The sequence below is a fragment of the Corvus brachyrhynchos genome, unplaced genomic scaffold (genome assembly GCF_000691975.1).
Source record: "Corvus brachyrhynchos isolate BGI_N302 unplaced genomic scaffold, ASM69197v1 scaffold15, whole genome shotgun sequence".
In the NCBI taxonomy this organism is placed as follows: domain Eukaryota; kingdom Metazoa; phylum Chordata; class Aves; order Passeriformes; family Corvidae; genus Corvus; species Corvus brachyrhynchos.
In genome coordinates, this window is record NW_008238349.1 from 380,575 (window position 1) to 395,086 (window position 14,512).

At 53.8% G+C, this 14,512-nt stretch overlaps 1 protein-coding gene across 1 annotated transcript in view; it reads left to right on the forward strand.

The window, feature by feature from the left end:
- CALN1 (calneuron 1) overlaps window positions 1–14,512 on the forward strand; it is a 109,088-nt gene that overhangs the window by 31,364 nt on the left and 63,212 nt on the right. Inside the window, exon 2 of the mRNA XM_008634493.2 lies at window positions 13,590–13,733. Coding sequence (XP_008632715.1) covers window positions 13,658–13,733 — 76 coding nt within the window. The 5' untranslated portion in view covers window positions 13,590–13,657. The remainder of the gene's footprint in view (window positions 1–13,589; window positions 13,734–14,512) is intronic.

The following is a 14,512-nucleotide window of genomic DNA, read 5'->3' on the forward strand; positions in this document are numbered from 1 at the left end:
TCAGGGACTTGTGCAGAGCCACAAGGTCCCCCCTGAGCCTCCTTTGCTCCAGCCTGAGCCCCTTTCCAGCTCCCTCAGCCGCTCTTGGGGCTCCAGCCCCTTCCCAGCTCCGTTCCCTGCCCTGGACACGCTCCAGCCCCTCAGGGTCTGTGTTGTCCTGAGGGGCTCAGGACTGGACACAGGACTGGAGGTGCCCTGGCAGTGCCAGCACAGGGGACGGGGGGACAGTCCCTGCCCTGGCCGCGCTGTTTCTGATACAACCCACGATGCTTTTGGCCACCTGGGCACCTGCTGGGGTCATCTTGAACCAGAGCCAGAAACCTTCAGGTTCCCCTTCCCTGGTATTTGATGCACACAGAGGGGCTTTGGGGGCTGCTCCCAGGATCTGGGAATGGGGCCTGGGGAGGATTTAAAATTCATCTACTCCACAGTGGCTCCAGAGACTGTTAAACCTTGGAGAAGCACCCCAAGGTGATTCTGCCAAGTGCTGCCTCACCCAGATGGATCTGACCATCGGCAGGGAGTAAAATAACAACAAGAGGTTGTTTCTGGTGTCCCAGTCCAGGCAGTCAGCACCAGCAACGAGCCCAAATCTCATTTCTCTTCCTCATTCCAGCAATGTTTGTCTTCCTTCCACCAGAGGAGGAGCTGCCAAGCTCCTGCTTTTGGGGTAGGACAGAAAAAAAAGAGAAAAAAAAAGAAAAATATGTTCGTGAAAGGTAGGAAATGAAAAGAAATGAGTTCTTCAGCATTATTTAAAAGGTCAGTAAAGCTTGCAAGGAGAGCAATCCCTTCCAAGCTGGATTGTCTGTGCTCGCCTCCAGCACGATTTTCCAATGGAATTCTCAAGGACTGCCTTCCTGTACGCAGCACACAGAGAGAGAACAGAGATTTATTCTCAGGAAGGCTTTATTTTTATGGGCCTTTGATGTGCAGGAACTGCACTTTCATTCAAACCACCAAACAGGAGTGAAATGCAAATATTTCAGTCACTCTCCTGGAACATTCGGAGGATTCAAGGTTTCTCGTACAACAATTTTCCCTGTTTTCTGCAAAAGGTAAACAGAGGAAAAAGAAACCCAGGAAAGCTTCTCCTACACCTGCTATTAAGTACTTTGGGAGCAGAAATCCCTCTGGATTTGCAGAATCTGGAGGGTCCTTGCAGGTCTCTCCATATCCCTGGCACCTGGCGGGTTCCACTGAGTCTCCTTCAGGGATGAAGTCCCCAAATCACGAGAGGAAATTTGTTCCCATCAGTGAGCAGCTTCCAGCTATCCCTTTACACTTCCAGTGATCCCTTTACACTTCCAGCTACCCCTTTACACTTCCAGTTATCCCTTTACATTTCCAGCTATCCCTTTACATTTCCAGAGGGGGATGTTTCACACTGCCTTTCCAGCTGCTCTCCCTGATTTCTTTGGTTGGAAATCAGGCTGGGCACAGCTTGGCTCAGGAAAACCCCGGGGCTGGGTGACCTTTAGCGATCACATCCCAGTGCAGAGGGCTCGTGTGGCTGCAGGTGAAGATTTTTGAGGTTAATTTGCAATAATTATTGCTCAAATCCCTTTTCCTCCCACTTGCAGCCACACCCCAGCCCAGCAGCACAGGAGCTGAGGGAGCCCTGCTGGGATTTGGGGCTGGATTTAGGATGGGGATTTGTGGCAGTGTCCCCTGCCCCTGCAGCAGCTCTCTGGCTTTCCCAGCATTCCAACCCTGCCCAGGAGCACATTCCCAGCTGCTGGAGGGGGGTTCTGGGCAGAGCTCCCTGTGGTGAGCGTGGGGTGGTTGATGGTTGGAGATCTTTTCCAGCCCTGTTAATTCCGGGGTTCTCGGGGTGTGGCAGCCTGGGACAGTGGCAGGTCAGCGGCACAGGGGGCTGGGGACAGCAAACGCAGAACAGAGCCCGTCCCACTGCCAGGAGCTGTGGCTGGAGCCTGCCTGGAGATGAAACCCAGAGCAGGAATTCCAGTCCCCTCCTTGCTGCAGGCCCAGCCTTGCTGCTGGCGTCACGGAGGGACCCTCAGCCCGAGCCACGGACGCTCACAGGGCAGCTCCAGGGCAGGATGCAGGATTTTGGAGGGATTTGCGATGGGAAATGCTTGGGAATTGCTGACAAAGAGCTGTGCCAGTTTTCCAGAGGGGCTGGAAGTGTTGCTGGGGGGCTTTCTGGGGCTCCCTGTCCCTGAAGGGAACCACTCCAGTGATGCTTTGGGAAAAGCTTTCCCAAATTGCTTTGGACTGTACAAAGCTGATTGGAATTCTTCCATGGAAACCTTTTCCATCCCCAAAATGTGGATTTGACTCCATTCCCTGTTGACAATGGCCCTTTCTGCCAGAAATAATGGAAGGGCTTCATTTGGGAATGCTGCAATATTTCCTTTGGAACTGATGATTTCAGTGTTTAAAATACCAAATAACGGGGCCATGAAATATTGGGACTTCAGTGGGGTGAAGCCTTTTCGGGAAGCCATTCCCAACAGGAATGATGGATGAGCTTTGGTTCTGTTCCACTGCAAAGCCACTGCAAGGAAAGCAAACCAAACCAAAGGTGGATTAGTGCCCAACTTTCCTGCCCTTCCTTTTGGCCAGAATATTTGGGATTAACCCTTTTGCTCCATCGTGGTCTGATCCCAGCTGCTGGAAGGCTGAGGAAGAAGCAGCTGGGCAGCCCAAAAGCTCCTTTTCCTTTTCTTTTTCCTTTCCTTTCTATATATTTTTTAAAATTTTTGTTTTCCTTTTTGCCTTTTCTCCTCTTCCTTTTTTCTTTTTCCTTTCTTTTCTTTTTTTCCTTTTTGTTTTCCTTTTCCTTTCTCTTCCTTTCTTTTTATTTTCCTTTTTCTTTTTCCTTTTCCTTTTTTATTTTTGTTTCCCTTTCTTTTTATATCTTCTTTTTCCATTTTTCCTTTTCTTTTTCTTTTTCTTTCTTTTTTCCTTTTCCTTTATTTTCCTTTTTTCTTTTCATTTCCATTTTCCTTACTTTTTCTTTTTTCCTCTTTGTTTTCTTTTTTCTTTCTTTTACTTTTTAATTTTTCTTTGTTTTCCTTTTTTAATTATTTTTTCCTCTTTTAACCATTTTTTCTCTTTCTTTTGCTTTTGCTTTTGTTTTTTCTTCTTTTTCTTTTTACCTCTTTTCCCTCTTTCTTTTTCTTTCTCATTTCCTTCTCATTTCTCTTCTTTTTCTGAGTTTTCCTCGCCTACTTTTCAGCTGGAATATTTGGAATTAACCCTTTTTGCTCCATCCCAGCTGCTGGGAGGCTGAGGAAGAGGCAGCTGGGCTGCCCAAAATCCAGTGGAGTGTGGAACTGTGGAATCTGTGCTTCGGGCAGTTCCCAGCCCATCCCTCTGCTGCAGCTGGGATTGCTCCCACATCCATCAGCACCGGGAGAGCTCCCAGCCCTTGGGAGCTCCCCTCCCTCCCCCCCCTCCCAGCTATCTGCTCCTGATCTGATGGCAATCCGGAGTTTGTTTGGGAATTTCCAGGGGAATCAAGGAGCCTTGGGGCTGCAGGTTCGGGTGATGGGGACTGAGGTTACAGCCTCAGTTACAGCTGGGCTGTTCTCGGTTCCTCAGGGATTTGGGGATGTACAAAGATCCCCTGGAGGTGGAAGTGCCCAGTGGAATTTGGAGATGGCAGAGCTTGGCGGCCCCACAAGATGAGGAGGTGCCCAGTTTAGGGAAAGGGGAAACAAGGGGAAAACTGCCCCAAAGCAAGGGCAGAAATCGGAGTTCAATTCTGCATCCGAATTTGGGGTTCTGTGCACAAAGAGCAGCGTTTGTGCCCAAGGCTCGGAGCAAGGGGGGGAATTCTGGCACTGCCGAATCCTTCCCAGAAAGTTTCCTTTCCAAACAGAGCTGGTGCTGCCTCTTTGCTGCTCTGGAGCCGGGGCTGTGGCTCCTTTCCTGAGCTCACAGCAGGGAGGAGACAGAGACAGAGAGGATGTGGAAAGTGGGATTTGTTTGCGGGGCTCCTGCTCCAGCTGTGCTCTCAGGGAAGCATTTCTGTGTCCGAATCACTCAGGCCTTTACGGAGAAAAGCTTTTCCAGGATGGAAAAGATTCTGGGACTTGGGAGCAGAAAATGCACAGGAACAGGGAATTTTGGATGAAAAGCCTGCAATCAGAGGCACGGCATGGTCCTTCCCAGGGGCAGGCGCTCACCTTGGATGGGAATATGGGAGAACCAAGGAGTGGGAATTAATCCTGGGGGGTGGCTGCCCAGGGTCCCTGGCAGTGGCCAAGGCCAGGCTGGACATTGGGGCTTGGAGCAGCCTGGGACAGTGGGAGGTGTCCCTGCCCATGGCTGGGGTGGCACTGGGTGGGCTTTGGGGTGCCTTCCAACCCAAACCATTCCAGGATTCCATGAAATCTGAGAGGAAAGGGGTGAGGGGGATGCTGGAGGTGCTGCTCCCACCCCACCTGGAGGAACTGGGGGAACAAGAAGGAATATTTCACCACGGGCTCAACAAGTCCTGAGCAGACACTTCCAGGGTCCGAGGTCCTTCTTCGGTCCTGAGTAAAACCAGAGTGAGGCCTTATTAACCTGAGCTTAGCGGGAAGTTAATTAAAGGCAGAGGGATTGGGAAAGCAATGGAACTCCAGGGAAACTTGCTGCAGGCACGGCCTGTCCTGACTGGAGGGTGAGTTTGGGGTGGGGAGGAGGATCCCAACCCCTCACCTTTGCCAGACTCAGCTCTCAGGGTGTTCGAGGCACTTGTAACTTTAAATGGTCCCTGCATGGCCACTCTGAGGCCGTTGTTCCAAATGGCGCGGGAATATTGGGCAGTGAATTTCCTACAGAGAGTGCTCAAAGTCTGGTTAAGACTGGAAATCCAGGGAAGGAGCTGCCCATGCAGGGAGAGGTTCTGTTTCCTGCTGGGCACAGACTGAGGGTTCTGGTGGGAGACGAACGGAGCCCATTCCAGCAGTAAATCAGGGCAGGATGCAAATCCCATCCATCGAGCAGAGGGAAGGATGGGCAGCCAGGATCTCCTCAGCATCAATGGGAGCCCAGCAATCCCGAATCCGCTCGCTCCTGGCTGCTCCAGGGCAGGCCCCGCAGCTCGTTACCTGTGTGTGCCCAGCAATGTTCACTCGGGCTCAGGAACTGAGGCTCGATGACCACAAACCACGGCAGCAGCTCCAGACAGACCCCAAACATTCCAGGTTTATGGCTGAGCCACTTAAAAACCATCGCGGTGGAGTGAAACAATCCCGTGTGGCTGCTGGGAGAGCCGGGATGGGCAGGGGTGGGCAGGGATGTGAGGGACGTGAAACAGGGATGTGAGGGACGTGAAACAGGGATGTGAGGGATGCGAGGGATAAACAAAGATGTGAGGGATGTGAGGGATAAACGGACGTGAGGGATAAACAGGGATGTGAGGGATGCGAGGGATAAACAAAGATGTGAGGGATGTGAGGGATAAACGGACGTGAGGGATAAACAGGGATGTGAGGGATGCGAGGGATAAACAGAGATGTGAGGGATGTGAAACAGGGATGTGAGGGACGTGAAACAGGGATGTGAGGGATGCGAGGGATAAACAAAGATGTGAGGGATGTGAGGGATAAACGGACGTGAGGGATAAACAGGGATGTGAGGGATGAGCTGGGATGGGATGGGATGGGATGGGTGGGAATGATCAGGCATGTGTGGGATGTGTGGGGATGGGATGGGATGGGATGGGATGGGATGGGATGGGATGGGATGTGATGATCAGGGATGATCAGGGATGGGATGGGATGATCAGGGATGGGATGGGATGCGATGGGATGGGATGGGCGGGAATGATCAGGGATGAGTGGGGTGATCAGGGATGTGCAGGATGTGTGGGAATGGGATGGGATGGGATGGGATGGGATGGGATGGGACGATCAGGGATCTGCAGGATGTGTGGGGATGGGATGGGATGGGATGGGATGGGATGGGATGGGATGAGCAGGAGGATCAGGGATGCGGGATGAGCCGGAGCCGGAGCAGGGGAGGCTCGGGAAGGGAAGCGCTCAGCTCCGCGCTGCTCCGTGGAAGGAGGAGGGAGGAGAAGGTTGTTTGCTGATAGAGAGAGCTGTGAACGGGAGATGGAGCTTTCTTTGGAAAACACTGGGAATTTATTCCCCCCTCATTCAGCCTTTTAGCAGCGGGCTCTGGAGGTGTAAACAAAAGGCGTTTCATGACTGAAATGTATCTGCCTTGTAGTGCCGCTCCCCCTCAGCGCCGGCAGTTACTGCTTTGGCTCCTGCTTTTTTTCCTGCTTCTTCTTTTTCTTTTCTTCTTCTTTTCGTTCTCTTCTCCTTTTCTTTTTCCCCTTTTCCTTTTCCCCTTTTTCTTCCTCTTCTCCCCTTTTTTCTTTCTTTCTCCTTTTTTTCTTTTTCATCTTTTTATTATTTTCTCCCTTTTTAAAATCTCTTTTCATATTATTTTTGTTCCTTTTCCTTTTCCTTTTCTTCTTTTTCTGCCTCTTATTGTTTTTCTTCTTTTTCTATCTTTCTTTTCCTTTTTCCTTTTTTTCCTTCTTTCTCTTTTTATCTCTTTATCTCTTTCTTTCTCTGCCTCATTTTCTTCTTTTTTTCCCCCTTTTCCCTTTTCCATCGGGCTTGGGTGATTCACTTTTACCCAGCCTTGCACATCCTGGGTCGCAGAACTTCCAGGAAGCCTCACAGAATTCCTGGCTCTGGCCACCTCGGGACCAGCCCCACCCTGGCGAGCAGAGCTGGGAGGCCCCTGAGCCCACCTGGGGCAGGGGCAGCTCCGGGGCTGCTCCCAGGGCATTCCCATGGTCAATAATCCAAGGCAGGGAAGCCCAGGAGGGGCCCGTGCTGGTGCTGTGGAATTCCCTGGATTTGTCTGGGTGTTTGGAGCCCCTCTCCTTTCCTGCAGAGGTTTTGTGTTGGATGAATCAAAGGAGGGGTCTCTGTGGTGGAACCTCAGCCAGTGTCCCTCAGGGTCCCCCAGCTTGTGCCAGGGAACCAAAACCCCTCTGGAATGGGGCCAGGAGGTGCTGTCCCCACACCCATCCCTGCAGGGGGACTGGGATTTGCAGTGGATGTGGCACGAAAGCTGATTTTAGCCCGGGAGCAGAGCTGGGACGTTGGCCTGGGCAGCCCCCTGGCCTGGTGCCACTGTTTGTGATGCCAGGGCTGGGGGCGGGTGCCCAAAAACCCTCTGGAGCTCTCCTGGCAGAGATCCACGGAGCCAGGGATGCAGCAGGAGGGGAGGAGAGGGATCTGAGGAAAGGTTTCAAGCAGAGACTGACAGATGATGAAGCTCAGAACATGAGCCCACATGTAGGAATTCACATGGAATTATCTGTAGGAATTCACATGGAATCACCTGTAGGAATTCACATGGAATCACCCGTAAGAACATGAAATAACCTGTAGGAATTAATATGGAATCACCTGTAAGAACATGAAATAACCTGTAGGAATTAATATGGGATCACCTGTAGGAATTAATATGGAATCACCCGTAAGAACATGAAATAACCTGTAGGAATTAATATGGGATCACCTGTAGGAATTAATATGGAATCACCCGTAAGAACATGAAATAACCTGTAGGAATTAATATGGGACCACCTGTAGGAATTAATATGGGACCACCTGCAGGAATTACCATGGAATCCCTGTGGGTTTATGCCCACTGCTGCAGTGTGCGTGGAAGTATTTGATACAGGGTATCAAGATTGAAATATTTGGGATAAAGGTGTTCTCAGCAGGCTGGAAGAGGTCCCTGAAGCCAGATGCTGCTGCTGGAGGTGACTCAGTCTCCAAAGCTGCCCAGAACGGCCAGAGCCCGTTTCCCAATGCTGCAGTCACTGCTCACCCCTGGAACTTCCTTCTGGTTGAGTCTAAATTCCCTCATATCCCTTTGTTCCTACACCAGTGGTGCTCTTCACCTGAAATAGCTTTTCCCTGTCCCTGGAGTGTCCCTTCCCTCTTCCTGCCCCCTCACAGGTGGAGATCAAAGCCCTTCCCTGTGAGGGTGGGCAGGCCCTGGCACAGGGTGCCCAGAGCAGCTGGGGCTGCCCCTGGATCCCTGGCAGTGGCCAAGGCCAGGCTGGACATTGGGGCTGGGAGCAGCCTGGGACAGTGGGAGGTGTCCCTGCCCATGGCAGGGGGGGGATAGGATGAGTTTTAAGGGCCCTTCCAACCCAAACCACTCCACAATTCCGTGAGCCGAGTCCTGCCCTCCTCTCTCCCGGCATTTGCTCCTCTCCAACACCCTCCTCACTTCCCTCATTCCAAGCTCATCCCTCATCCCTCAGGCCCAGCCTGGCCCTTTCCCAGGCACTGAGAACCTGATTATTCCTCCTGATTTACCGGTGGGGTCACAGCACAGCCCCTCCAGCCCCACCCACCCTTCCCCTGGTGCTGGGGGTGCGCCCTGCTTGTCTCCCGCAGGAATTTCCACTGCAGGGAAGTTTATAGGGAAGAGTGGAAGCTGCTGTTTTGCCAAATCCTTCTGACACCTGCAGGATGGCAGTGCTGCTGTCCCCCCAGCCTGCCCTCAGGGATTCCCAATCCCAAAAAAGCTTTCTGGGAGCAGCAGCCACTCATTCTGCTGTGCACTTCCAGGGGAATGGGGGGTTCCTGCAGGTTACCTGAAGTGCTCCATGTGATTGGGAGCAGAACCACCAAAAACATCCTTTCCACAACTCATTTTTTTCCTGGGGAAAGGGAGAGATAAATAAAAATCTGCCAAATTCCTGTCACACACCCCCTCGGGGACAAAGCAGCCCCGGCCCTGGGTTCTGAGGCAGAGCTCTCCCAGTGGTGCCAGGCTGAGCAGCGCTGGGTTGTTTGTCCCTTTGCCATCCCCGTGTCCCTCCGAGCTGCTGGAGCACTGGAAATCCTGCTGTTCATTCCCCATTTCAGCAGAGCCCGGGTCCTGCCTGCGTTGGGGGATGCTGCCAGGCCCTGGAGCCAGCGGCTGCAGCAGCTCAGGGGACACGGCCCCAAGGCACAGGGAGAGCTCCATCCGGGGGTGCCGAGCTGCCTTGCTGAGACTCCCGATAACCAAGTGAAATATTTTGACACTTTCCATTGGAACACGCTGGGGGGGCGTTGCCATTAGATAAAAACGGGGTTATTTTGACACTTGGTTGCAATTTGCAGCAATAAAAAAAAACCCACCCAAAAAACCAGGAGTGAGAATAGCAGATGGAGGGCTGGAAATTTCCATTTTTTTTAGCCGTAGTAGTTCCAGCCTCACTCCCTGGTTCACTCAAGGACGAGCTGTTTGCAGCTTTCAGATCGTTCCCTTCGTACTTGGGGGCCCAAAGGTGCAGTTAAGGACTGAGATGAGTTGGGAGATTCGGGCTGGTGTTATCTCGGCTCTTATCTCACTAGTGAAAACCCCGTGCAGGACTGGCTGTGAGCGCTGAGCTCTCGCGGCGGGCTGGGTGTGGGGTAATGACACTTTCGGGGTGGGATTTACACCCCAAACCACCCGAGGGTGGCCAGGGCTGTCGTGGCTTTGGTGGAATTAATTCCCCAGGGAATCGTTGTTCCTCCTCCTGCAGGAGACACAACAAAATTAACGGTGGGGGCCCAGGGAAATCGCTGGAAATAAACCTGACAGGGAGACGGGGTGAGCGCGAAGGGCACCAGGAGCGGGGAGAGGTATTGGGGACGGAAGGGCTGGAGCAGGAGCAGCGGGACAGGGTGGGTTTTGGGGATGCAGAGGTGAAGTTAACCCTTGCCGGGCTGGGTGTCAGGGCTGGCTCTGCAGTGCTGTTTGTGCCCTTCTGAAAGGTAACAAAAAATCCCCCTGTTCCCTGCTTTTTCCCTGTTTCTCCCGGAGGAGGGGCATGGATCAGACGTGTGCTCGGTAATGGGGATGCTGGAAAGTGCAGGTGTTTGACGGGAGGAGAGAGAGGCAATGAATTAAAAGCAAACACAGCTCCCCCCCTTTCCCTAAAAAAAAATGGAGCGTTCAAAGAACTCCGGGAAGGGAGCGCTGAGCTCTGGGCTCCTGTGGGACTTCACACCCAGGGAGAAACATCAGGAGAAACTTCCCTGGGAAACCTCTCAGCTCTGGTCCTGCTGCCTCAGCCCCTTCTGCCCCCAAACCTTGGCTGATTTGTTCCTTCCTCCTTGCTGGACTTTTCACCCTTCTGATTCTTCCCAGCTGTGGATCATTTGGGAATTTCATTCATGTTGTGGCTGCTGCCTCTCTGAGCTCGTTAACAGAGGTGTTGTCAGCATGATTGGGTGGCCGAGGTTGGATGGGGCTTGGAGCAGCCTGGGATTGTGGAATGGGATGAGCTTTAAGGTCCCCTCCAACCCAAATCCCTCCAGGATTCTGTGATTCCACGGGGCAGGATGAACTTCCTGCTCTCTGACTTTTCCTGGTTTCTCTTCCCTTTTCCCTTTACCCTCTGAGGCAGTTCTGTGTCAGCTGCCCACAGCTGGGAGTGGATGAAGTCACTGTTTAGGGGAAGAGGAATAAATATTGGGGTTTCTGACCCCCAGGGAGGGGTGATCCGTGAGCTTGGTTTTCCCTGCTGCCATCCAGGCTGGGCAGGGGGAGAGGGCAGCTCCTGGGGCAGCACCACCTTGGCACCCACCCGCTGTGATCCTCAAAGACAGAACAGGGCTCTGCTTTTTGGGATCAGGGCAAAGCGTCCCTGTGGAGACGCTGGAATGGGAAAGATCCCAAAGCTTCTCCCAAGCCCCGGCAGTGCCTGTGGAGGGATTGACTCCATGGAGCACATCCCCTGGCAGCTCTGAGTCGGGAGCATCGGTTGCCATGGTGACTTGGTGGGGAAAGTCATCTGGGGAAAGCGCTGCTGTATTTTTAGCTTTGGGTAATGAAATGGAACAGCTGGAGGGGAAGGTGAGGGGCAGCCAGGGGCCACAGGGCCGTGGAGTGGGGGTTTGGGAGCAGGGCGGGGTTTGGGGAGGGTGCTCAGGATGGGCAGCACCTGCAGGCGCCTGGCAATAACCCCTGGGAAGAGAAGGGGATGAGGAGGAGCTGTTCCGTGGCGAGGCCAAGAGGAGGCACTGCCCGAGGTCACAGTGCTCCTGTACAGCGCGTTCAGCCTATAAATAGCTCCCATCCACCTCTGCACGAGTGGTATTTATAGAGTGGGGAGGGAAAAAGGCTCCGCTCGGTGCTGGGAGAGGGTTTGGGAAGGATGTGCCAGGCTTGGTCAGAAGTTCAGGTCTCTGAGAGGAGCAGAAAGGCCCAAAATTGGGGGGCGTTCTGCTCTGCTCAAGGCTCGCAGGCTGAGTGCTGTTAATGCAGCTTTTGGGGTGGCTGTGCCTGGAGAGGGCCCTCACCAGGGCTGGTGCTGGGTATTGCACAGCAGAGCTCTGGACAGGTGTCCTTTGTTTGTCCCTGCTGTTTATCCCTGCCATCTGGATCGGTCTCATTCCTATGTAAACTTTTCCAGACTCACATTTGACTCCCTAAAATCCTCTCCCAGCTCCCCGTGATGGATCTCATTCTTTTGCCTTCAGCTGTCAGGAGTTTGTTTTCCCATTTAACCGATTTGGGTGTAATATTTACTGCACTGAGCTCTCAGGACATGAAAGGAGATTTCCCTGCAGCTGGCAGAGCCTGGTGGGAACTGCTCCAAAGGCTCCTGGAATTCTGAGCCAATGCTTTGAGCAGCCTCCCCACCTTTCCCTCCCACCTGCCTGGGCTGGCAGCGAGACAAGGAGAATTCAGCTTCAGGAAGTCGCAGCTGCTGCAAACCTGAGCCCAGAGCGTGGGGATTGGAGATGTGGCCCAAGATTCCCTGGAATGGACGGGCCCTTCCCTCTCTGCACCACTGGGCTCTGGGGCTGGGTTAAAACTGATCCCATCTGGCTGGGATAACCACAGCTGGGGGGATTAGCGGCAGTCCTGGAAGGGGCCTGGCCCTTGCCCAGGGAATTAACCCAGGCAGGAAGCAGCCCATGGGAATGGGAATGGGAAGCTGTCCATGGAAATGGGAGCAGGGAAGGGGCTGAACCTGGGTGAGGTGGTTTAGGAGCAGATTTTGAATGGTAAAGCTTTAAATAAAGCCTAGCAAAGACCACCAGAACCATTCCTTGGTGGGCTCTGGTGCTCCTGCCTTTGTCCCAGGAACATCCAAAGGCTCCCTGCAGCTCCTCTGCGGGGTCTGGTGGCCCCTGGCCCCTGGGGATGGGAGGGAGGTGATGCTGGCAGCCCATGGGGGACTGGCAATATTTTCCTGTCTGAGGTTTAAAGCCAGAACTAGTCCAGCAGGCCAAACATTTTCCATCCTCCAGTTCCTGATGGAGAATGGAGAATTTTTTAATTAGTTTGGGTTTCTTTACCAAAAAAACCCTGCTGAGTTTTCCCTCCCACTTCTCCAGTGCAATGCCTTCACATGAAGGTGAAGCTCCTCTGAGGGTTGCAGTGGGCCCTGGGGTGTTCCCTATATCCCCATTCCCAGAAGGGAATCCCCTGATTCCCTCTCTGAGCACAGGGCTTCACCAAAATGGAGGAATTGGCACCTTTTTCCTCTTCACCTCCCACCTTTCGAGTGAAACAGGCTCCCAGCTGCTGGAAGGTTGAAATGTCTCTGGCATTAGCAACAGGCAGGTCTGGGGAGTCTGGGGCTGGGAGTTGAGAGGTCTGTGAGCAGAGACATTGAGGTGGTGGATTACAGAATCCTGGAATATCCTGAGCTGGAAGGGACCCCCAGGGATCACCCAGCGCAGCCCCTGGCCCTGCCCAGACACCCCAACAACCCCAGCCTGGGCATCCCTGGCAGCGCGCTCCTGGAGCTCTGGCAGCCTCGGGGCCGTGCCCATTCCCTGGGGAGCCTGGGCAGTGCCCAGCACCCTCTGGGGGAAGAACCTTTCCCTGATCTCCAGCCTGAGCCTCCCTGACACAGCTCCAGTCCCCTGGGTCCTGTCCCTGTCACAGGGAGCAGAGATCGGAGCTGCCCCTCAGTGTCTCCCCTGCCACGAGTGGAGAGGGGCTGCCATGGGCTGGAGCAGTTAAAAGTTAAAAAACAAACCAGAATCAGATGTCAGGAGCTGAGCCAGGCTGAGGACGATTGATGGAAGTGATTCCTTATGTTCCATCAGTATTTTTATTGATCTGAGGCTGTTTAGAGCTGTAAAAATGTTATAAATTAGAGAAGAGCTGTGAGAAGGAGCAAGGGATGGAAATCGCTCAGGCTGACAGCAACAGAACGGGAGGAAACGGCCTCAAGTTGTGCCAGGAGAGGTTCAGGTTGGATATTGGGAATTATTTCTTCACTGAAAGGGTGGCACAGAGTGGAGCCCCCATCCCTGGAGGGGTTTAACAGCCCTGTGGATGTGGCACTCAGGGATGTGGGGCAGTGCTGGCCTTGGCAGTGCTGGGGGAGTGGTTGGACTTGATCTTAGAGGGCTTTTCCAGCCTTCCTGCTGGTTCTGTGCCCCTGATCCCAGGATATCTGTGTGCACAGGAGCTGTGGGACTGCACAGAGGTTCATGGGTGTGACGGAACACACCCTGATCACCCTGCCCCGGGATGATCCAATACTCACAGTCCACGCTGGAAAAGGCAACGGGTGCTGCTGCTGTGCTCAGCATCCACAGAGTCCTCCACCGTAACAGCTGCTCCCTTCTCCCTTCCCTTCACAGAGATCCGGGAGGCTTTCCGAGTGCTGGACCGGGATGGGAATGGCTTCATCTCCAAGCAGGAGCTGGGCATGGCCATGCGCTCCCTGGGCTACATGCCCAGTGAGGTGGAGCTGGCCATCATCATGCAGCGCCTGGACATGGATGGTGAGTGCTCACCGGGGTCTGCTCTCTCCTGGGGGATCCACCGGGGCTTTCCCAGGGCTTGGCAGCCCATGGATCCGGATCAAACAATTCCTGGTCACCAAGGGAAGGATGGAGAGGGAGCTGGGGAGCTTCGCTTTCCCCACACAAAAGGAAAGGGCGAGGTGAGAGGTGAAGCCTGCTGTGGGTGATCCTGGGAATCGGGCAGTGCATGGGAGGGGGATGGAGCATCCCTGGTGGAATACAGCTGGGTGAAGACAGAGCAGCTCTGCAAAATCCACAGATCCCAACAACCCCACCCTGGGCATCCCTGGGAGCTCCTGGAGCTCTGGCAGCCTCGGGGCTGTGCCCATTCCCTGGGGAGCCTGGGCAGTGCCCAGCACCCTCTGGGGGAAGAACCTTTCCCTGATCTCCAGCCTGAGCCTCCCTGACACAGCTCCAGTCCCCTGGGTCCTGTCCCTGCCACAGGGAGCAGAGCTCGGCTGCCCCTCAGGAGGAGCTGCAGACCCCAAGGAGTCTCCCCTCACACGAGTGGAGATTGTCCCAGGCTGGAGGGGGACATTCCACAGGTGAAAAGCAAACCAAAGTCAGGTGTCAGAAGCTGAGCCAGGCTGAGGGTGATGGAAGCAATTCCTTTGATGCCACCACCATCCTGACTGGAATATCCTGACTGGAAGGGACCCCCAGGGATCACCCAGCCCAGCCCCTGGCCCTGCACAGACACCCCAACAACCCCACCCTGCACAGATAATCTGTGCCAGGCTCTTTGAGCCTTTCCCTCG